Source organism: Haemaphysalis longicornis, unplaced genomic scaffold (assembly GCF_048455015.1).
Source record: "Haemaphysalis longicornis isolate Haplotype H1 unplaced genomic scaffold, Haemaphysalis longicornis Haplotype H1 scaffold_15, whole genome shotgun sequence".
NCBI classification, from domain to species: Eukaryota; Metazoa; Arthropoda; class Arachnida; order Ixodida; family Ixodidae; genus Haemaphysalis; species Haemaphysalis longicornis.
In genome coordinates, this window is record NW_027526257.1 from 12,266,463 (window position 1) to 12,284,178 (window position 17,716).

General features: G+C 44.4%; 1 protein-coding gene across 1 annotated transcript in view; it reads left to right on the forward strand.

Moving 5' to 3' along the window:
• Positions 1-233: 233 nt before the first annotated feature.
• LOC144165800 (cystatin-2-like) overlaps positions 234-17,716 on the forward strand; it is a 45,517-nt gene continuing 28,034 nt past the window's right edge. The window contains exon 1 of the mRNA XM_077695580.1: positions 234-513. Coding sequence (XP_077551706.1) covers positions 313-513 — 201 coding nt within the window. The 5' untranslated portion in view covers positions 234-312. The remainder of the gene's footprint in view (positions 514-17,716) is intronic.

Genomic DNA, 17,716 nt, shown 5'->3' on the forward strand with positions numbered 1-17,716 from the left:
GGCAGCCAAATGAACGCGTTGGAAATGTGTATATCACGGTGACAGTCTTATCACTGCCGTTTTAATTGTTCCCATTTCACACATGTTATCCTCTTATCGTTTTGTTTCTTTTTTCCAACGGACACTTAACACAACCTCGTAATCTATAGAATTGCTTCCTCTTTACAACAGCTGACGTAAGCTTATGGATATAAAACACACGACGGCGGTCACACCGGATAGTGGCTGATGCAAGGTGGGGTGCGCGCTGCCCAGTTTAGCACTCGTTTTCCGTCGGATCAGCAAGCGCCCAGAACGCGTTCAGAATACCTCATGGCTCGCTGTGTAGCCCTTTCGGTGGTCGCTCTGTCAGCTTTTTGCATAATGAGCGCTTTGGGTTTCGGAGCCTATGTAGAACAAGATCCCAATAGCAACCCGAAGTACTTGGAACTGGCCAGCTTAGCAGTCGCACAACGCATCGAGGGGCTCGAATATTACGACACGGTGCTTGATCTGACGAGGGTGCTGACTCAGGTATGAATGATATTTATTACTACATTTAGTAAAGGTATTCAAGAGAAAATTAGGACAAGGATTTGAACACTAAAGTTGGCCCACAGACGCATGGCGGAAAGCGTAGTTTCCCAGATCTTAACTTGCCAGTACGGGCAGCAGAACGCATAAATATGCAGTATACTTAACGGGGGCAGAGGGCCAATTCAATCATCACAGGATAATTATTTTCTGTTACGCCCAGAATGTTTCGTTTGGAAGTTAAAGTGTTTTCACAGAAGCAAAAAAAAGGTTCTTTTGTTTACTACAGTTTTCTCCTTCAACATGTAGGTAGGGCTTGAATATTTTTTTGTTAGCTATTCTGTAATCTCGAAATCACAGCTAGTGTTTGCAATCGTCGCCGCCTCGGTTTTAGGTAAGCTTTCAAAAACTATTAATTGCTCAAGTTGTGACGGCAGCGTTCATGATGAAAAGGGCAATTATTGTTTTATATCTCTTTCACTGGCATGCGCTCTGTTTAATTTTTTTAATACGGTCGGAAATACCTAGTGCTCGTGCACAAATATGCCCCAGAAAAGTTTAAACCCCAAAAGAAAGCTGCATACGCCACCAGCCACGACTGCCATGTGGTATACGAGCAGTCTGTCTTACTTTTTTTGCCAAACAGCCAAGCCGCTTCCGCCAACCCAGTAGCCAGAGTCATTATTAATTAATAAGAGACACTATGCCTAGGCAATGAACGGATTCGGGGAGCCGGGTGGGTAAAAATCAAGGCACATTGTTTGAATACAAGTCGGCCACAATGATAGACTGTTATCATCCACGTGATCGAGCCGATAAGGATGCCATGGCGCACGTACATATCTACGTAGGAAATGACAAAAGTTAGCGGTTGCTTTGTCTTCCTTCTTTAATAAGAATAATAAGAACTCGATAAGTAAATCGATGACGTTGCGCTGTTGCCACGCATAACACAAGTCAAGAATTTGACACGGTCAAATGAATGCCCTCTGACCACAACGGTACCGATGAATTTTAAACGGGGTAGTACAATCCAAAAGTGGTGTTTATTTTTGGAGGTTTTCTTTTCACAAGCTTCTTCATTACCGCGAGCAAAATATATTATTAGATGAATGGCCAAAAGCATTTTTAACTATAAATTATTAGAAGACTAAAAACTATTCCAGGTGCCTAACTCTTCTAACGTGCTTTGAAGAAAAAACCTTGTTAATATTAACTTACTAACTGTGAATATTATTATTATTATTATTATTATTATTATTATTATTATTATTATTCAAAATATTCAAACGTATTAAGTCTGCTGAGGACTGTGTTTCACTAAACAAAGATGTGTCCTCGCTCTCTAAATGGTGTTCAGAGAATAGATTAAATCTTAATCCAAAGAAAACAAACTTATAACCGAAAAACAAACATCCTTTACTTTCGTTGCACCATTGACGGTGGCCCCCTGTCTAGAGTTGATGGTATCAGAGACCTTGGAATGCTCTTTACAGCGCCTTAACTTTCTCGCCCCATGTCGATCAACTTACTCGGCGGGCTCTTCACTCTCTGGGTGCTGTATGCAGATTTTCACGGGACTTTCAGTCTCCTAATTCATTCCTGAAACTATTCAAAACACTTTGTATTCCTCAACTAGAATATGCCTCTGTCGTGTGGTATGGAACCTGTCATTCTAATAGCAAACGTAAAGAGCGCGTTCAGACCAAATTTCTATCAATATACAAGCATCGGTTTTCCTCTGGGACTCTCGAGACTGCCTTAGCAGTATCCAGATTCCCATTACCTGTCTCTGTGAGTTGTCGGCGAACCCGCCTTGAACTTGTTTTTCTATATAAACTGCTTCATGGTATTATCACATGCCAGGAACTACTTGCACAAGTCAACCTTCGTGTTTCGCAAAAAACAACAAGGTTTACCCCCCTTTCCATAATGCTACAGCACTCAACACCCATTCCCCCCTCCTAAGAGTTCAGCGTCTCTATAACTGTCACTCTGGGAAACTTGATATATTTCAACGTCCTCTTCGGGAGTTTTTCACAGGGTTGTTAGCTGTGATACAATAATTACTCTTCTTTTCGGCACGGTTTTTTTTTTGTTTTTTATTTCGTTTTCATGTGTGCAATGTCTTCATAGTTCTTGTTTCTTGTTTGTAATTCCTATATATTCGTGACTTTGTGGCTGTAACTGTTTCATTGACTTGTCATATATTACGGTATGCTACTTGCCTTCCATCGCACCCGATTTATTGTCCCGCGAGGTGCCGCAGTGATGTGTCTGGTACTTTCCATCTTCTGTTGCTGTAATTTCATAAATCGATTTCTGTATTTTGTTTCATACACTCGTGTTTAATTGAAGCTTTGTGTTTTCGCCTATATCTGCGAACATGTTTTTATATATGCCTTCTTTACCCAACTGCTGTGACCATTGTTCCACATACTTTTGCCATTGATCCACCATTAGAGTTTCTTAATCGTCTAATTTTGGTTGGAATACCTTTTTATTATCCTTAGGGTTTTATTGCTCTTTTTTTTCTTCGCTCGTTCTTCTCTCTTACTGTTTATAGTGTGAGTTTCTGCTGTATATTAGTGCAGCATTTTGTCGTCCCCAGTGCGCCAGAACCAAGGCCTCGGCTGTTTCTGGGCACTTTATTAAACATTGTTTGATTGATTGATTGATTGATTGATTGATTAATATTATTATTTTGTGCCTGTCTTAACTTCTATTTATATTAACTGTTTACTTTTCGGCAAATTCCCCCGTGCATTGAAGATCCCTCGAATTTTTCCAATATTTAGGTCTGGTGATAAGTCAGCCGTTGCTAACTATCACCCAATCACACTCCTTTGTGTCGCCTCAAAACTCCTTGAGTCAGCTCTGCACAACGTTCTTGCTACATGTGTCAAGAACGTTATGATACCAAATCAGCACGGCTTTTTCTCGAGTCGATCGACGGTTACAAATATTGCAAGCTTTATGACACAGGCTTCGGCTGCAGTTTGTGCGAACGGCCAGTTGGACGTTATTTATTTTGACCTCAGTAAGGCGTTTGATGTGGTGAACCATCAATTATTAATTATAAGCTCACTACGTCAGGTACAGACACGAGCCTTGTTGCCTTGTTGTCCAACTATCTCCTAGAACGGTGCTTTTACGTAGATGTAAACTTCAAAAGGTCTAGTGTTTACACAAATATTTGGTGTACCTCAGGGTTCTGTGCTGGGTCCACTATTGTTTTCTATCTTTATCAATGATGTGTCAACAGTGTTAAGAAAGTCTTCATTTCTTCTCTATGCTGATGGTGTCAAACTATTTAGGCACATTAGTGGTTTTCAGGACTGCTGTGCCTTGCAGAGGGATGTGTCGGAAGTGTCGGTCTGGTGCAGCAAAAACTGTTTACTTTTAAACCTCGCTAAAACAAAGGATGTCCCGTACAGCCAGAAACCCCATCGTCTACTGTTTTCCTACAGGATAGAGGGAGCTTCATTGCAAAGGGTTGAGGAGTTTAGGGACCTCGGGGTTCTTTTCGACAATACCCTCTCTTTTTCTTGTCATATTGGGCTGATCACCCGGCGAGCTCTCCGAAGTCTTGGAAATGTGTGTCGGATTACAAAGGAATTCTCTTCTCCAGATCCATTTCTAATGCTATACAATGCAATATGTATCCCTCAGTTCGAATATGCATAGGAATATGCTTAGTTAGAATATGCTTAAATCTAGTAGTGAAATAATAAAACTTGTCCAGAAGAAGTTTTTATCCACATTTAACCACCGTCATCACAATCACAGTTTTCATCCTGATCCTGACACACCTATAGTTCCTTCCATCCCTTCGTTGTACTGCAGACGTATGCGTGCACACCTTACATTTCTTTACAAATTGTTCATGGTGGCATTTCTTGCGCCGACCTGCTTAACTGTTTAGAGTTTAGTGTTCCACGAAGGCCCACATGTTGCATCGCCCTTTCTTGATGGCTGCGCGCAACTCCAATCATTCTCCTGTGCGCAGAATAAAGAATTGTTACAACAGCTTCTCTGAACTCATTTACATCTTTCAAAGTTCCTTTACAATTTACTGTACTGCGATGTTGAATACAGTATGTTAAACAATCTATAATATCTCTGTCATTCGTTTTTCTTTTTTTTTCATTGCTGGAAATTGGTTTCTCGGCGGTTCTGTTTAACCAATTGATAGTTGCCTATTTTTGAAACGGTTTACTTATCATGCTTGTCTAATCATTTGTCTGTATACTGTTGTCATAGTTTTTGTCGTTTTACTGTCAAACTTTGTTCTCTGCTTGTTGTGGGGTCTTTAGAATAGGCTGAGCCACAAAGGAATCTTGTTTTTTTTTTTATACCTGTACCCAGGCTCCGCTTGTGCTTTATTTTTGTCATTTTCACTACTTGAATTTCTGTGTGTCTTGTCGCTTGTTTGTTTATTGCAATATGTTTCTTGTATTTTGTTTTCATGTAACTATCCATGCGCCAGCACTCAGGCCACTGGCTTTTCCTGGGCACGTAAATAAACATGATTGATTGATTGAATATTTGTAATTTTATTAATATTATTAATAATATTGTCGTTGTTGAGCCTATTGTGTGTCATGTCATTGTATGTTCTTTTTCTAATTCTTGTTGTGGTACCAACACTGAGATAGCCGCGTTGTTCGTCGGCACTGAAAACAAATCGATTGATTGATTGGTCATTATTAGAAACATCCTAACATTTTGTCACAGAACCTTCGTTTCATATGTATACTCTATCAATATCATGTTCCTTGAATATTTACTTGTATATTTCGTATTTTTTCCGTGCCTTGAACGCTGCGATGGCCGAGTAACATGGCTTCCACCACTAGGCATCTTCCTTTTTTGCCTTTTTTTGCTTCTTGAGGTTTCTGTCATTCTTTTTACTTTATTGTTCCTGTCATATATATGATTTTTGGGTAATGTGCGGTCTTCTTTTTAGTGTTTCTTATGTTGTCTTTATGGTGTACCACCACCACGACCCTACGGTTTTTCTAGGGTACCGAAAATAAAGGTTGAGTGACTGACCAAATGAATATTATTAGTTTTCACTTAATAATAATATTAATAATCAATCAATCAATCTATCTATCAATCAATCAATGAATCTCTTTATTATAGTGCCCAGGTACAGCCGTAGCCTTTGTTCTGGCGCACTTAAGTAAAAGACCGACGACGACACAAATACATCCACGCGTTAGAAGAACAACAAAATACAAGCGAAGAAAAAAACTAGAATGAAGAATAAAGGTCATTTAACAAAATCAATGATTTCGGCACACTAAAGTTTGAACAATCACGACACGATAAAACACAGTGTCGTAAAAATTTGACAATACAAACGGGCAGATATAGATATCAATGAGTAGGAACAGTAAGAAAGGCGAGCAACATAAACGGAAATAGGGCAATAAAAATAAAATTAAAACTGATCGGAACCAAGTCAGGCAGAGACAGAAGTCAGAAGGTCGCACATGTAAGACCGAAGGGGTGTATGAAACAGGTCAATAATATGGGAGTAGAGATTGTATGTTTCTTGAAGGCGGTACAATGTGCAGTGTGAATTGCATGTCTTACGGGTACGAAGTATAGGAGACTTACGGGTAAGTTTCGACTGTACTCTAAGATTTACATTTGCAAGCAACTCCGAACAAGAAATAATCCCGTGTACAAGTTTAAATAAAAAATTAGGTCAGCATTGGTTCGTCTTGACTTCAAACTTTGGAGAGGATTAGAAGTAAAAAAGTCTGAACCATTGCCACTGTAGCGGGAGAAACAATGTTTGTGGATAGATATGAACTTATTTTGCACTTTGTCAAGTATATTACTGTTTGACTGGCACGTGCCGTTCCAAACAACAGAGGCATATTCTAAAATAGGGCGAACAACAGACAAATAAAGCTTTAGTAGTGAGACAGGGTTGCTGAATTCTCTTGATATTCGACAGACAAGCCCCCAGCGTGAAGTGCGCGCTTAGAAATAGAATACACATGAGCAGAAACGTTTAGCGCACTGTGAAATACCACTCCAAGGTCAGATATTTTCAACACACGAGGTAGTGGCACACTTTTCACAACGTACGGATAAAGTATGGTGTTTGTTTTACGAGTGTAGGAAATAACCTTCGTTTGATGTGCCACTAAGAGCAAGTTTGTTCGCGAGAACCAGCTGCTAAAAGCACCCACATAAGATTGAAGAGCTATGCAATATTCAGCACTAGTAACTTCTTTAAATATTTTGATGTCATCAGCATATAACAAAAAAAGCAAGAGTGATTTATAGAGGCTGAGACGTCATTACAAACAAAGAAAACCAAAGGGGCCCCAGAACAGATCCCTGAGGCATACCACTGGAAGCATAGTAGGCAGCAGATTCTTTGTGATTAACAGAGACAAAACATGACCTGTTTTTAATATAGCTGCTGAGTAACTCCAGGAAGCAAACGGGAATTTTATAAGTAGATATTTTATGCAGAAGCAAGGAATGGTCAACTACGTCAAACGCTTTGCTGAGGTCACAGTACACGGTATCGAGCTGACCCCGTCCATGCGCAGCTTCCGAGACCATGGACATAAAAGACACAAGGTTTGTAGTAGTTGAACGGTCAGATAAAAAACCGTGTTGTTCTGGAAGAAGGAGGCTTTTGACACTACTCGACAAAATTACGTGCAAAATTGATTGGAACAGTTTGCTTGCCGAGCAGAGGATGGAAATTGGCCTGTAGTTTCGTACCTTTGTTTCCACACCAGACTTAAACACCGGAAAAATACGCGCGACTTTCCAAAGGCGCGGAAAGGTAGATGATTTTATACAGTTGTTAAATATAGAAGCGAGAATCGGAGCTAGTATGATCCCGTGAGCTTTTAGTAGGGCTGAGGGAATTCCATCCAGACCAGAGGAAAGAGATGGCTTTAGCTGTTTGAGTGCCTTGAGAAAGTCTTCTTCGCATATAAGGGTGATACAGAAATTCGAAGAAGACAGTTCGCGGGCGCGGGAGAGGGTATTGGGCCCAAACACTGAACTGAAGTGCTCAGCAAATGCATCGGCAAGAGAAGCGATATCATTTCCCTTTTCATCGAGAAGGCTATTGTGTTCTCGGCTCTTCGTGCCGGAGCAAAAACGGACGTACTGCCAGAAGCATTTGGAACTCCCGGTAGCATCGTTTTCAACAGCAGAGATGTATAGTAACCGATCCCGCTTATAGAGCACTTTGCACAAAGACCTGTAATAGACAAATTGCTGTTGTCATGACTCACTATTTGCCCGCCGGGCATTCCGATGGGCACGCTTCTTATGTTTCAAGGCCACGCGGAGCTCACCTGAAAACCAAGCGGGGAATTTAGAGTTCCTGGGCCGCTTACGCGGGATGAATCTGCGTATACCTTCTTGCATAATAGAAGAAAATTGCTCGACTTGCTCCTCAACGTTTCCAGCGTTCAAAACCTCAGACCAGTCAAACTCCGACAGATAATTATAAAAACCTACGTAGTCCCCAGCGGCAAAGTTAGAGGCAGGACGGACAGATGGACAGGAGCGAATGAACTGAGGGGAACACAGTAAAGAAAGATGCAAGGGGGGGATGATACTTGTCAGGACACACAAGATGAAAGTCGGACTTCGAAACACTGAGAGAATGAAGATTGGAAAAGCAAAAGTCAAGCGTGTTTCCGTTGCAGGTTTTTATCCATTTTTTTGCTGGAGGTCAGTAAAAGAAATGAAGTCGAGAAGGCAGGTGCCTTTCCTTATGGCATAGTGGTATTGATGCTGGACGGTACACCCTCCAACCAGTCCATACCAGGTGCGTTAAAATCGCAAGCGATACAGAAGTCATGACGGGGATTTGAGGTGACGACGTTTTCGATGGCCGAAATGCCTGACTCGTACTCATGTGGATGAAGATTTGGAGAAAAGTAAAATGTAGAAAGTAATATATTCCGCTTACCTGGGCAGCATAATTCAACCCAGACAGATTAATCAACAGTTTCGATATCACTGCGCCTCAAGGAAGTAATAGAACGATCCACAGCTATGAGAACAACCCCACCAAAACTTTTACATTTTGTACAGTCCCGGTCACTGCGGTAAACATTAAAATTTTCGGTAAAATTGTCCCCGGAGGCAATATCTGGTTCAAGCCACGTTTCCGTAAGAATAATAATATAAAAATCGGATGAAGATACAGAATAAAAACACTCACTAGCCTTTGTCAGTAGGCCACGAATAATAATAATAATATTCAATCAATCAATCAATCAATCATGTTTATTTACGTGCCCAGGAACAGCCAGAAGCCTGAGTGCTGGCGCACGGATAGTTACATAAAAACAAAATACAAGCAACATATAGCAAGAAACAAACAAGCGACAAGATACACACAAATTAAAGTAGCTAAAATGACAGAAATAAAGCACAGGCGGAGCCTGGGTACAGGTAAAAAAATAAAAAAAGAAGAGGCCTATGTTGCTCTGCCTGTCGTAAAGGCCACACGACAGGCAGAGCAACAAAGTTTGACAGTAATACAACAAAAACAACGGCAAGAGTGTAGAGACAAATGATAAGACGAACAAATGACAGTAAACAGTTTCAAAAATAGGCAACTATCAGTTGTATAGACACAACCACAGAGAAACCAAATTCCAGAAAAAAAATGAAAGACAGACATATCATAGATGTTTAAAATACTGTATTCAACAGCGCTGTACGGTAAATTGTAAATGATTTCTGAAAGATGTCAAGGCGTTCAAAGAAGCGGTTGTAACAATTCTGTATTCTGTAATGATAATAATAATAATAATCAATCAATCAATCAATCAATCAATCAATCAATCAATCAATCATTTATTTGCGTGCCCAGGAAGATCCGGGGTCGGCCTTTGTGCTGGCGCACGGAAACAGAAACACACGAAACATAATGTACACATCTTTCAAATACAAAATAAAATACAAAATACAAAAAAAAACGAAAGGACAGCTTATGTTGAATTTACTGAATGAAAGTCATTTAAATGCATGAACTCAAGGATAAAAGACAAATGCAGAATAAGAAAGGTTGGCAGTTACGCCAATACAAACTCCAGACATGTTTGCGAAACAGAGTAGGGCAATCATTAAATATATCAAGGTAATCCGAGTACCGATTGTACGTGCATTGCAGTCGGCACACAGGGCACAAGACACGCAGACAATTGGGGTTGCAAAAGGTATCATGTTTCCTGGTCCACTTTTGCGGCACATAAAATAATATAAATATTAATGATAATGATCAATCAATAATAATAATAATAATAATCAATCAATCAATCAATCAATCAATCAATCAATCATTTATTTAACGTGCCCAGGAACAACCGAGAGGTCCTGATGCTGGTGCACAAAAAAAGAAACAAAACAAACTATGAATAACACAACAGAACAAGATAACTGTTCAGAAGAAAACTATAAGAGACACAATGAGTACAGAAATATTAGGACGACAGGACAAAGGAAATTAACACAGTATGAGAAATAGCTAATGATAATGACGAAAAGTCAACCATTCCTCTGGATCTTCAGCGGGGGCTCCCCGGAACGATGGCGGTTCCCGGGGCTGCTGCAGCATGATAGGCGACGTTGTTTCTTGTACCATGGTGTTGGTAGCAGCGTTCCTTTTCTTGGGCCCTTCTGGCATCAAACCGAACTCGGGCGGTAAATCTTGCAGGCGGGGGCTGGCTCTTGTTGGACTGGCTTGGCGGCTTTTCGAGGTTGTAGTGGGCATGAAGGGTGCGTACCCCGCACCTCCACCAGATGTCACGAAGCCAAGGACGACGCAGTTGTCTTGCAGGAGAAACAAGTTTATTGGAGCGAACTTGTGCTCCCCTAACAACTCAAAAGAATACAGAGGCGGCGAAGCAGCGGTCAACAAAGTGACTTGCGTCAGCGAGCGTCGCAGAATCGAATGCTCCGGCGTCCGCACTGCAGGCTTTTTATCTTTCGGCGCGCGTGGTTCTCGAAACGTCGATTCGCATCGAGAACATAGTAGATCCAAGAAGATTATTCTGGGCTGTTCACGTTAGATCGGAATGCTCTCCCTATCACGACAGATAACACATGCGGCACAGAAAGAAAGAATGGAACACGCGCTTCCCTTGGCGCAGAGATAACACAGACCGGCGCAGCCGAGCGGTAAAAGCAAAACACAAATAAACAAACCCAATGTATGGTTCGCGGCATTACCCCCCCTCTAAGAGTGCATCGACCCGATGCTAACATAAGCGACAGTCCGAACAAATGAAAATAAAAGTTCGTCATCGTCCATAGAAAGGTTTTAAGCGAACCACGTGGACGACTTCAGGCCGCGTGCGTCGTCGTGATGTGCCGGAGTCACCATCGGGGATCACTTCGTAGCAGTGGCGTAGCCAGGGAGGGGCTGACCGGGCTTCAGCCCCCCCCGAAATTTTTCCGGCCGTCGCCGGGCTGCCTGTATGCCTGGTACGTCGCCTGTGAACAAAGCTGCATATCCTTTGAAAGTGCCACTAATAGAAGCATTCACGACTCAATGTCTGCCCTACGCAAGGGTGTTTACACAAAACCACGGCCGGACTCGACTCTTTTTCCGCGCTGCGGAAAGGGAGTCGAGTCCGGCCGTGACAAAATGAAGCGCCTGAAGGGTGCGAACCGCTGAGGGATGATTGCGGAGGGGGGCAGCCCCGAAAGCCACGGCGCCTTCAGGTAAGCTCAGCGCACGGGACGACAAAGGCATGCGTTGTGTCCCTTTGTGCGAGACATGTGGCAACACAGAGAATAATAGGCCGGCTGAGTCGTTCTCAGCAGAGGAGATTGACTGGTCCGGACTAAGGAGTGGTCCGCACTAACTCGCGGCGAAAAAAAAAGAGGGACCGCCGGTCATTGATGGTTGAAGACTGGTACGATGCAGGCCCGAAAGAGAACAGACGATCTTTGTATGTTAAGCAGAACAACCTGCAAGCGGCGGTGGCTGACCACGGCCGCTCCCTCTCCTAGAAAAGGGGAGATCAAGCGGCCGTGGGCACACATTCAAGACTCGTGCAAGGTAACTGAAGAATGCGATGGGGTTACGTAATGGATGAAACATGCAGTTTAGCTGGATGAATGTCGTGCGCGGGCAGAGGGCCTTTGCGAATGAGACACACAGCAAGGTATGCCCCTCTTCCTGCGTCAGCCCTTCATTCTTCCTTTTTCACGTTTCTGTCGAGCCCGGGAAGGTTTTGTTGGAGTGGGCTCAGATTGCGCTCACTGAGTGTCCCCTTCCGACGGCGATGTTGCGACAATCAATTTCACCCCTGCGATTAGGCAGCTTTGTTCGGCGGTATTCTCCCCTAACCTAGGAAACTGGAGAACAGGGGTTCGACAAAAAAGGCGCGCTGCAGCTCCCCGAGCCAGTCCCAGACTTTATCCTAAATGTGAAGGCACGGCGGTCACCAGCCCTGCCACAGGCAGACGACGTCGCGACAGTAACTACGATCACGTGGTCATATTCTACCTCGATCACAACTAAAGCCCCTCCATTGCGTCCACGGCCGCTTTTTCCCTGGACGGCGGCTGCCCAGAGACGCCCAGATTAAGGGCCTGAAACACAACGGCAATATGTCGCGAGGATAGAAGCGCCCCTGGTTTTGAGAAGCTCATGTTCCAAGTGCCAACACCCAAAAGAGGCCTCGAATTGTAAGTCATTTCCTTCCAGTGATTAATCCTTCCATGATCACTAATGTCTTTTGGCGACGGAGGTTGCATTGTACGTTAAGTTGTGCAGTGCAGATCAGTTATGCATTCTGTGATATTTAAATAATAATTCATTTATATTTACACGATGCCCCAGTATCTTGCGTCTGCAAGCTAAAATTGTGTATTTTGTTTTATTTCGAATGCAGTATTTGCGTTTGAATTCGTCGTTAAAAGCGCCCGCGGTGGAGCTGATAGGTGATTTTTAATGAGGGAAAACGTAAATTCAACTCCTGTAAACGCCTAATATTTTATTATGCACGAAGTTGGAGAGGGTTACTCAGAGTGTATCGGGACAGCGTTAGTATCAGTACATGAAGAGTGAAAAATATATTTGTTCTGGCTGCAGTTTTAATAGCTTGCTTTTACTGGAACGAAACTGTGTTGCATTGTGTGCGCGTTATCGGAACTTTTGTTATCGCGTTTCTTATCTACGCGTACATCGACTGCTACACCCAATTTGAAACCCATAGCTGCGTGCACAGCGCAAGTGAAGGACCTTCATACTGGTGGCGAAGAAACGAACGTGCCTTTCTGGTAGAATTACCCGCCGCGGTGGCTCAGTGGCTAAGGCGTTGCGCTGCTGAGCACGAGGTCGCGGGTTCGATTCCCGGCCAGGGCGGCCGCTTTTCTGATGGAGGCGAAAACCAAAAACGCCCGTGTGTACGAGATTTCGGCGCACGATAAAGATCCCCAGGTGGTCAAAATTAATCCGGAGCCCTCCACTACGGCGCGCCTCATCGCCTGCGTTGCGTCGGCGCGTTAAACCCCACAATCAATCAATCAATTTCTGGTAGAATTTTCCTTTAACTCTTCCTGGCCTTCTTTGACGTTCTGTGGACGCAGGAGTATCGTGCTTGCAAGGCTCAATCGGTCGTGCAAGACAACAGAATTTCCTAATTAAATAAACGGGCTACAGACACCTCAAGAGCACCAGCACACCTCCGCCCTCCTCCTTCGCTCACCCCCCCCGCACACACACATACGGGTGCGCGCTGTTGTCTTTCTTCCTGAATGCACAACTGCTACGTATACATTCTAAAATGTTGCATGAAGGACATTTTGAGCAATCTTAAGTAACCGAAATGACTGAGGAATTATCACGGTAAACAACTTTGCAACTTTTAGCCAATTTATCCTGTCGTAGCCTGAAACCATGTTTCAGTTTCCACATAACGCTCGCTGTCAACCAAGGAAATAGTTTAACTATGTCATTACTGTCCGCTTCATGCTGAAGCATGGTAGTCTTTGGTCTTTCTGTATACGGGGCCATGCCAATACGCATGGTTTCTTGGTGCACTCCGGAAAACGAAATGCTGCCTTGTTTCGGGCATCGCACCACGCCCGAAGGTCATGCTGGCTCTGCACAGCTGCCCAATCCTCCGTTTTCTGGTGGACCAAGAATATTGCCAACATAATTTCCATTTCCCGCGTCTCTAACGAAAACTACAAAACTCCTGTGCGCCCTATACATTCCAGAGCCGCCCATGCTCATGCACTGATACTTTTTATCGTTTACCTTTAAAACCGGCAGTGTGTACTCGGCTGAAAAATGGCAGTGCACGCGTCAGCTAAAAAAGTATCTCCTTTCATTAAAGTTAGAAACCAAAATGGTAGGACCGCATTATAACTCTTTCCTCGGATCTCACGACAAAATTCAAAACGCAGCAATATTTTGCTCAGATTGCAGAGAACATGCCTAACCGCAAGAGTATGGTCAGACATCGCCGTCTTTGCGTTACTATTTTTTCTTGCTAAATAATAAGTTCGATACAGCATCGAATAGTTAACTTTGCAGTGACTTGCTCTACCTCATCTAGGAGTGGTAACTAAATGGGGTGGCTGCTCCAGAGAAGTTACTGGATAGTACACACCTTCAGGCAGACTATAGGGAATTTATGCACGAAGCATTGAAAACTTGACAGGTAATAATGCAACTATTTGAGAACACCAAGCTCATTACAGCAGACTCTACATTTGGGTAGTGCCGAAATGTAAACCAGATTCATTATGTTACAAAGCACAAGCTTCTCATGTCCGCCCGGAGACCTGATAGAAGCTACGAAATGGATTGTGTTGAGACTCAAAACAGAAGCGCAAATTTAAACTGGCATGACTTAACAAATACCAATGGCTGAATTATTCCGCTTTGGTGTGGACTAATCTTGCCATGTTCATGTAATTTTCGCCCTTAAGAGCACAGTTATTGCGCATGATGTCTGTGTGTTTAGGGTTGATATTTGTTAAAATTATTGCTAGAGATATAACGCTTCTTGTATGTATAATTCATAGCCTCTCATTTTTTAAAGATAAGATCTGCGCTACACATAACGCAAGTGCATAGATTCGATGTATACTGCACAGAATGAGCTCCATTGGCCTGACACTGGCCGTTACTGTGCAGGCGTATGCAAAACATTTTATTTTGCATTTTGGACAAGGACAACAAAATAAAAAAAATCTAATTCTTACGGCCTACGTCATTTCATTGCGGATGTCACACTCATCATTCTCCACACGTTGAAATAAAGCAAGTAATTGCATGAAACTATGGCCGTTTATTGCAATGCCTGCACTAGGTTCCTGTGCGTGCAATGTACGTCCCGTATCACGGGCAGAGATTTGTACCACGTGGTCTGCGGATTTCCGCCCAGTTCACAACTTCAGCTGGCACAAATACAATCATAATCAACACCAATATCATGAGAGAACCTTAAAGGGCCTTTTAAAGACAAAATACAACCTTGTTCAATTGAATAGCAACTAGTCTTTGGTAACTCGCACAGCTCCATTCCAATCACAGGCGTTTTTTAAACCGAAGCAATGCAACAAATGTCAAAATTTTTTTAATTTAGCGCTGCAGTGAAGTGATATCGGCAGGAGTGGTATATATATAGGCTAGCACTAAACGTAGTTATGAGTGTGTTAACTGCACGTTCTGCAATCGCGCAATCATGTTCCTTGGCGGTGACTTAAGTCGTTGGGCGTCAATCGTACCAATAAGATCCTGAACTGTCATAGTGAAATCGCCGCCGGAAAGTGGGCGGGGATTCGCCATTGCTTCAAACGTTTAATTTTATATTTTGATTATTCTTTGAAGATTGCGATAAAACTGGTATCATTGATATCGAGACAAGGCAGACTTTTTAATGAACCAAACATGTATTTTATCTTCATAGCCTTTAAGGGTGCTTGCAAACTACCGCACTTTTTTTCCTTCGGGGGGGGGGGGGGCGAGAACAACCTTAGCCCCCCCGAACAAAAATCCTGGCTACGCGCCTGCTTCGTAGGTAAGTTGGCCAACACGTCGTAGAATCTTGTAGGGTCCAAAATACCGTCGCAGGAGCTTCTCACTGAGTCCGCGTCGTCGGATGGGAGTCCAAACCCACACACGATCCCCTGGTTGGTACTCGGCGTCTCGGCGTCGGAGGTTGTAGCGGCCCGCATCCACCAGCTGCTGGTCCGTTATACGAACTCGAGCGAGCTGGCGGGCCTCCTCCGCACGTTGAAGATATCCGTGGACGTCGGCGTTGAGGTCGTCGTCTTCTACGTGCGGAAGCATGGCGTCGAGCATCGTAGTTGGCCTTCTACCGTAGACAAGCTCGAACGGCGTCAGCTGCGTCGTCTCCTGGATAGCCGTGTTGTACGCAAACGTGACATACGGGAGCACTTCGTCCCAAGTCTTATGTTCAACGTCAACGTACATTGACAGCATATCTGCGATTGTCTTGTTCAGACGTTCTGTTAGTCCGTTCGTTTGGGGGTGGTACGCCGTCGTTCTTCGGTGATCCGTGTTGCTGTAGCGTAATACTCCTTGCATCAGCTCCGCAGTAAATGCCGTTCCGCGGTCGGTGATTAGGACTTCCGGGGCTCCATGTCGCAGCACAACTTGGCTTATAAAGAACTTTGCCACTTCTTGTGCAGTCCCCCTCGGAAGAGCGGCGGTCTCTGCGTAGCGCGTCATGTAGTCTGTCGCTACGACAATCCACTTGTTCTGTGATCGTGACGTAGGGAACGGGCCTAAAAGGTCCATTCCAATCTGTTGAAATGGTCTCGATGGGACGGCGATCGGGTGCAGAAGTCCGGCGGGTCTTGTCGGCGGCGTTTTTCGTCGTTGGCAGTCACGGCAGCTCCGGACGTAATGGGTGACGTCAGAGGTAAGGCCGGGCCAGTAGTACCTCGCCTTAATTTTTGCAATAGTGCGAGCTGTGCCGAGATGTCCGGAAGACGGGTCGTCGTGGGACGCTTCCAAAATTTCGTCACGAAGGTCTGCGGGGATGACAAGCAGATAATTCGTTCTTGTTCCGGGCTGAAATTCTTTTTCACGAGGACGGAGTTTTTAAGGCTGAATGCTGGTAAGTTAAGCTTGAACGCTCTAGGCACGGCGACGTTTCGTCCTTCGAGGTACTCGATTATGACGCGTAAGTCGGGGTCGGCACGCTGCTGGGCGGCTAGGTCGCTCTCCGTCACGATCCCGAAGAACGCGCTGTCTTCGTCAGCGTCTTGTGGTGGTGGGTCGACGGGGGCGCGGGACAGGCAGTCGGCGTCGGAGTGTTTCCTGCCGGATTTATAAACGACTGTAACGTCGAACTCCTGCAGGCGCAAGCTCCACCGCGCAAGACGGCCAGAGGGGTCCTTCAAATTGGCGAGCCAACACAGCGCATGGTGTTCTGTTACAACCTTGAATGGCCTTCCATACACGTATGGGCGAAATTTTGAAATCGCCCATATAATAGCCAGGCACTCTTTCTCAGAGGCAGAATAGTTTTTCTCCTCCTTCGACAGACCCCGGCTGGCATAGGCGATTACCCTTTCGCAGCCGCTTTGCTTTTGGACAAGGACGGCACCCAAGCCTATATCACTGGCGTCCGTGTGCATTTCCGTTTCGGCATTTTCGTCGAAATGAGCGAGCACGGGCGGTCTTTGCAGGCGTTTTTGCAGCTCGCAGAATGCTTTTTCTTGGTCGTTTTCCCAGCTAAAAGGGGTGCTATCTTTCGTCAAGCGCGTGAGTGGCTCTGCAATGCCTGCGAAGTTTGCGACGAAGCGCCGGTAATATGCGCACAGCCCGAGAAATCTTCGCACGCCCTTCTTGTCTTTCGGCCTTGGGAAGTTCGCAATGGCTGAAGTTTTTGCCGGGTCAGGTAGGACTCCCGCGGCGTTGACGACGTGGCCCAAGAACTTGAGTTCCCCGTATGCGAAACGGCACTTTTCAGGCTTCAGTGTCAACCCCGACGTACGAATGGCCTCGAGTACAGACTCCAACCTTGCAAGGTGTTCGTCGAAAGTCCGGGCGAATACCACTACGTCGTCGAGGTATACGAGGCAGGTGTGCCACTTAAGGCCAGCTAGCACAGTGTCCATGACTCTTTGAAACGTCGCTGGTGCTGTGCACAGCCCAAACGGCATCACCTTGAACTCGTATAGGCCGTCTAGGGTTATA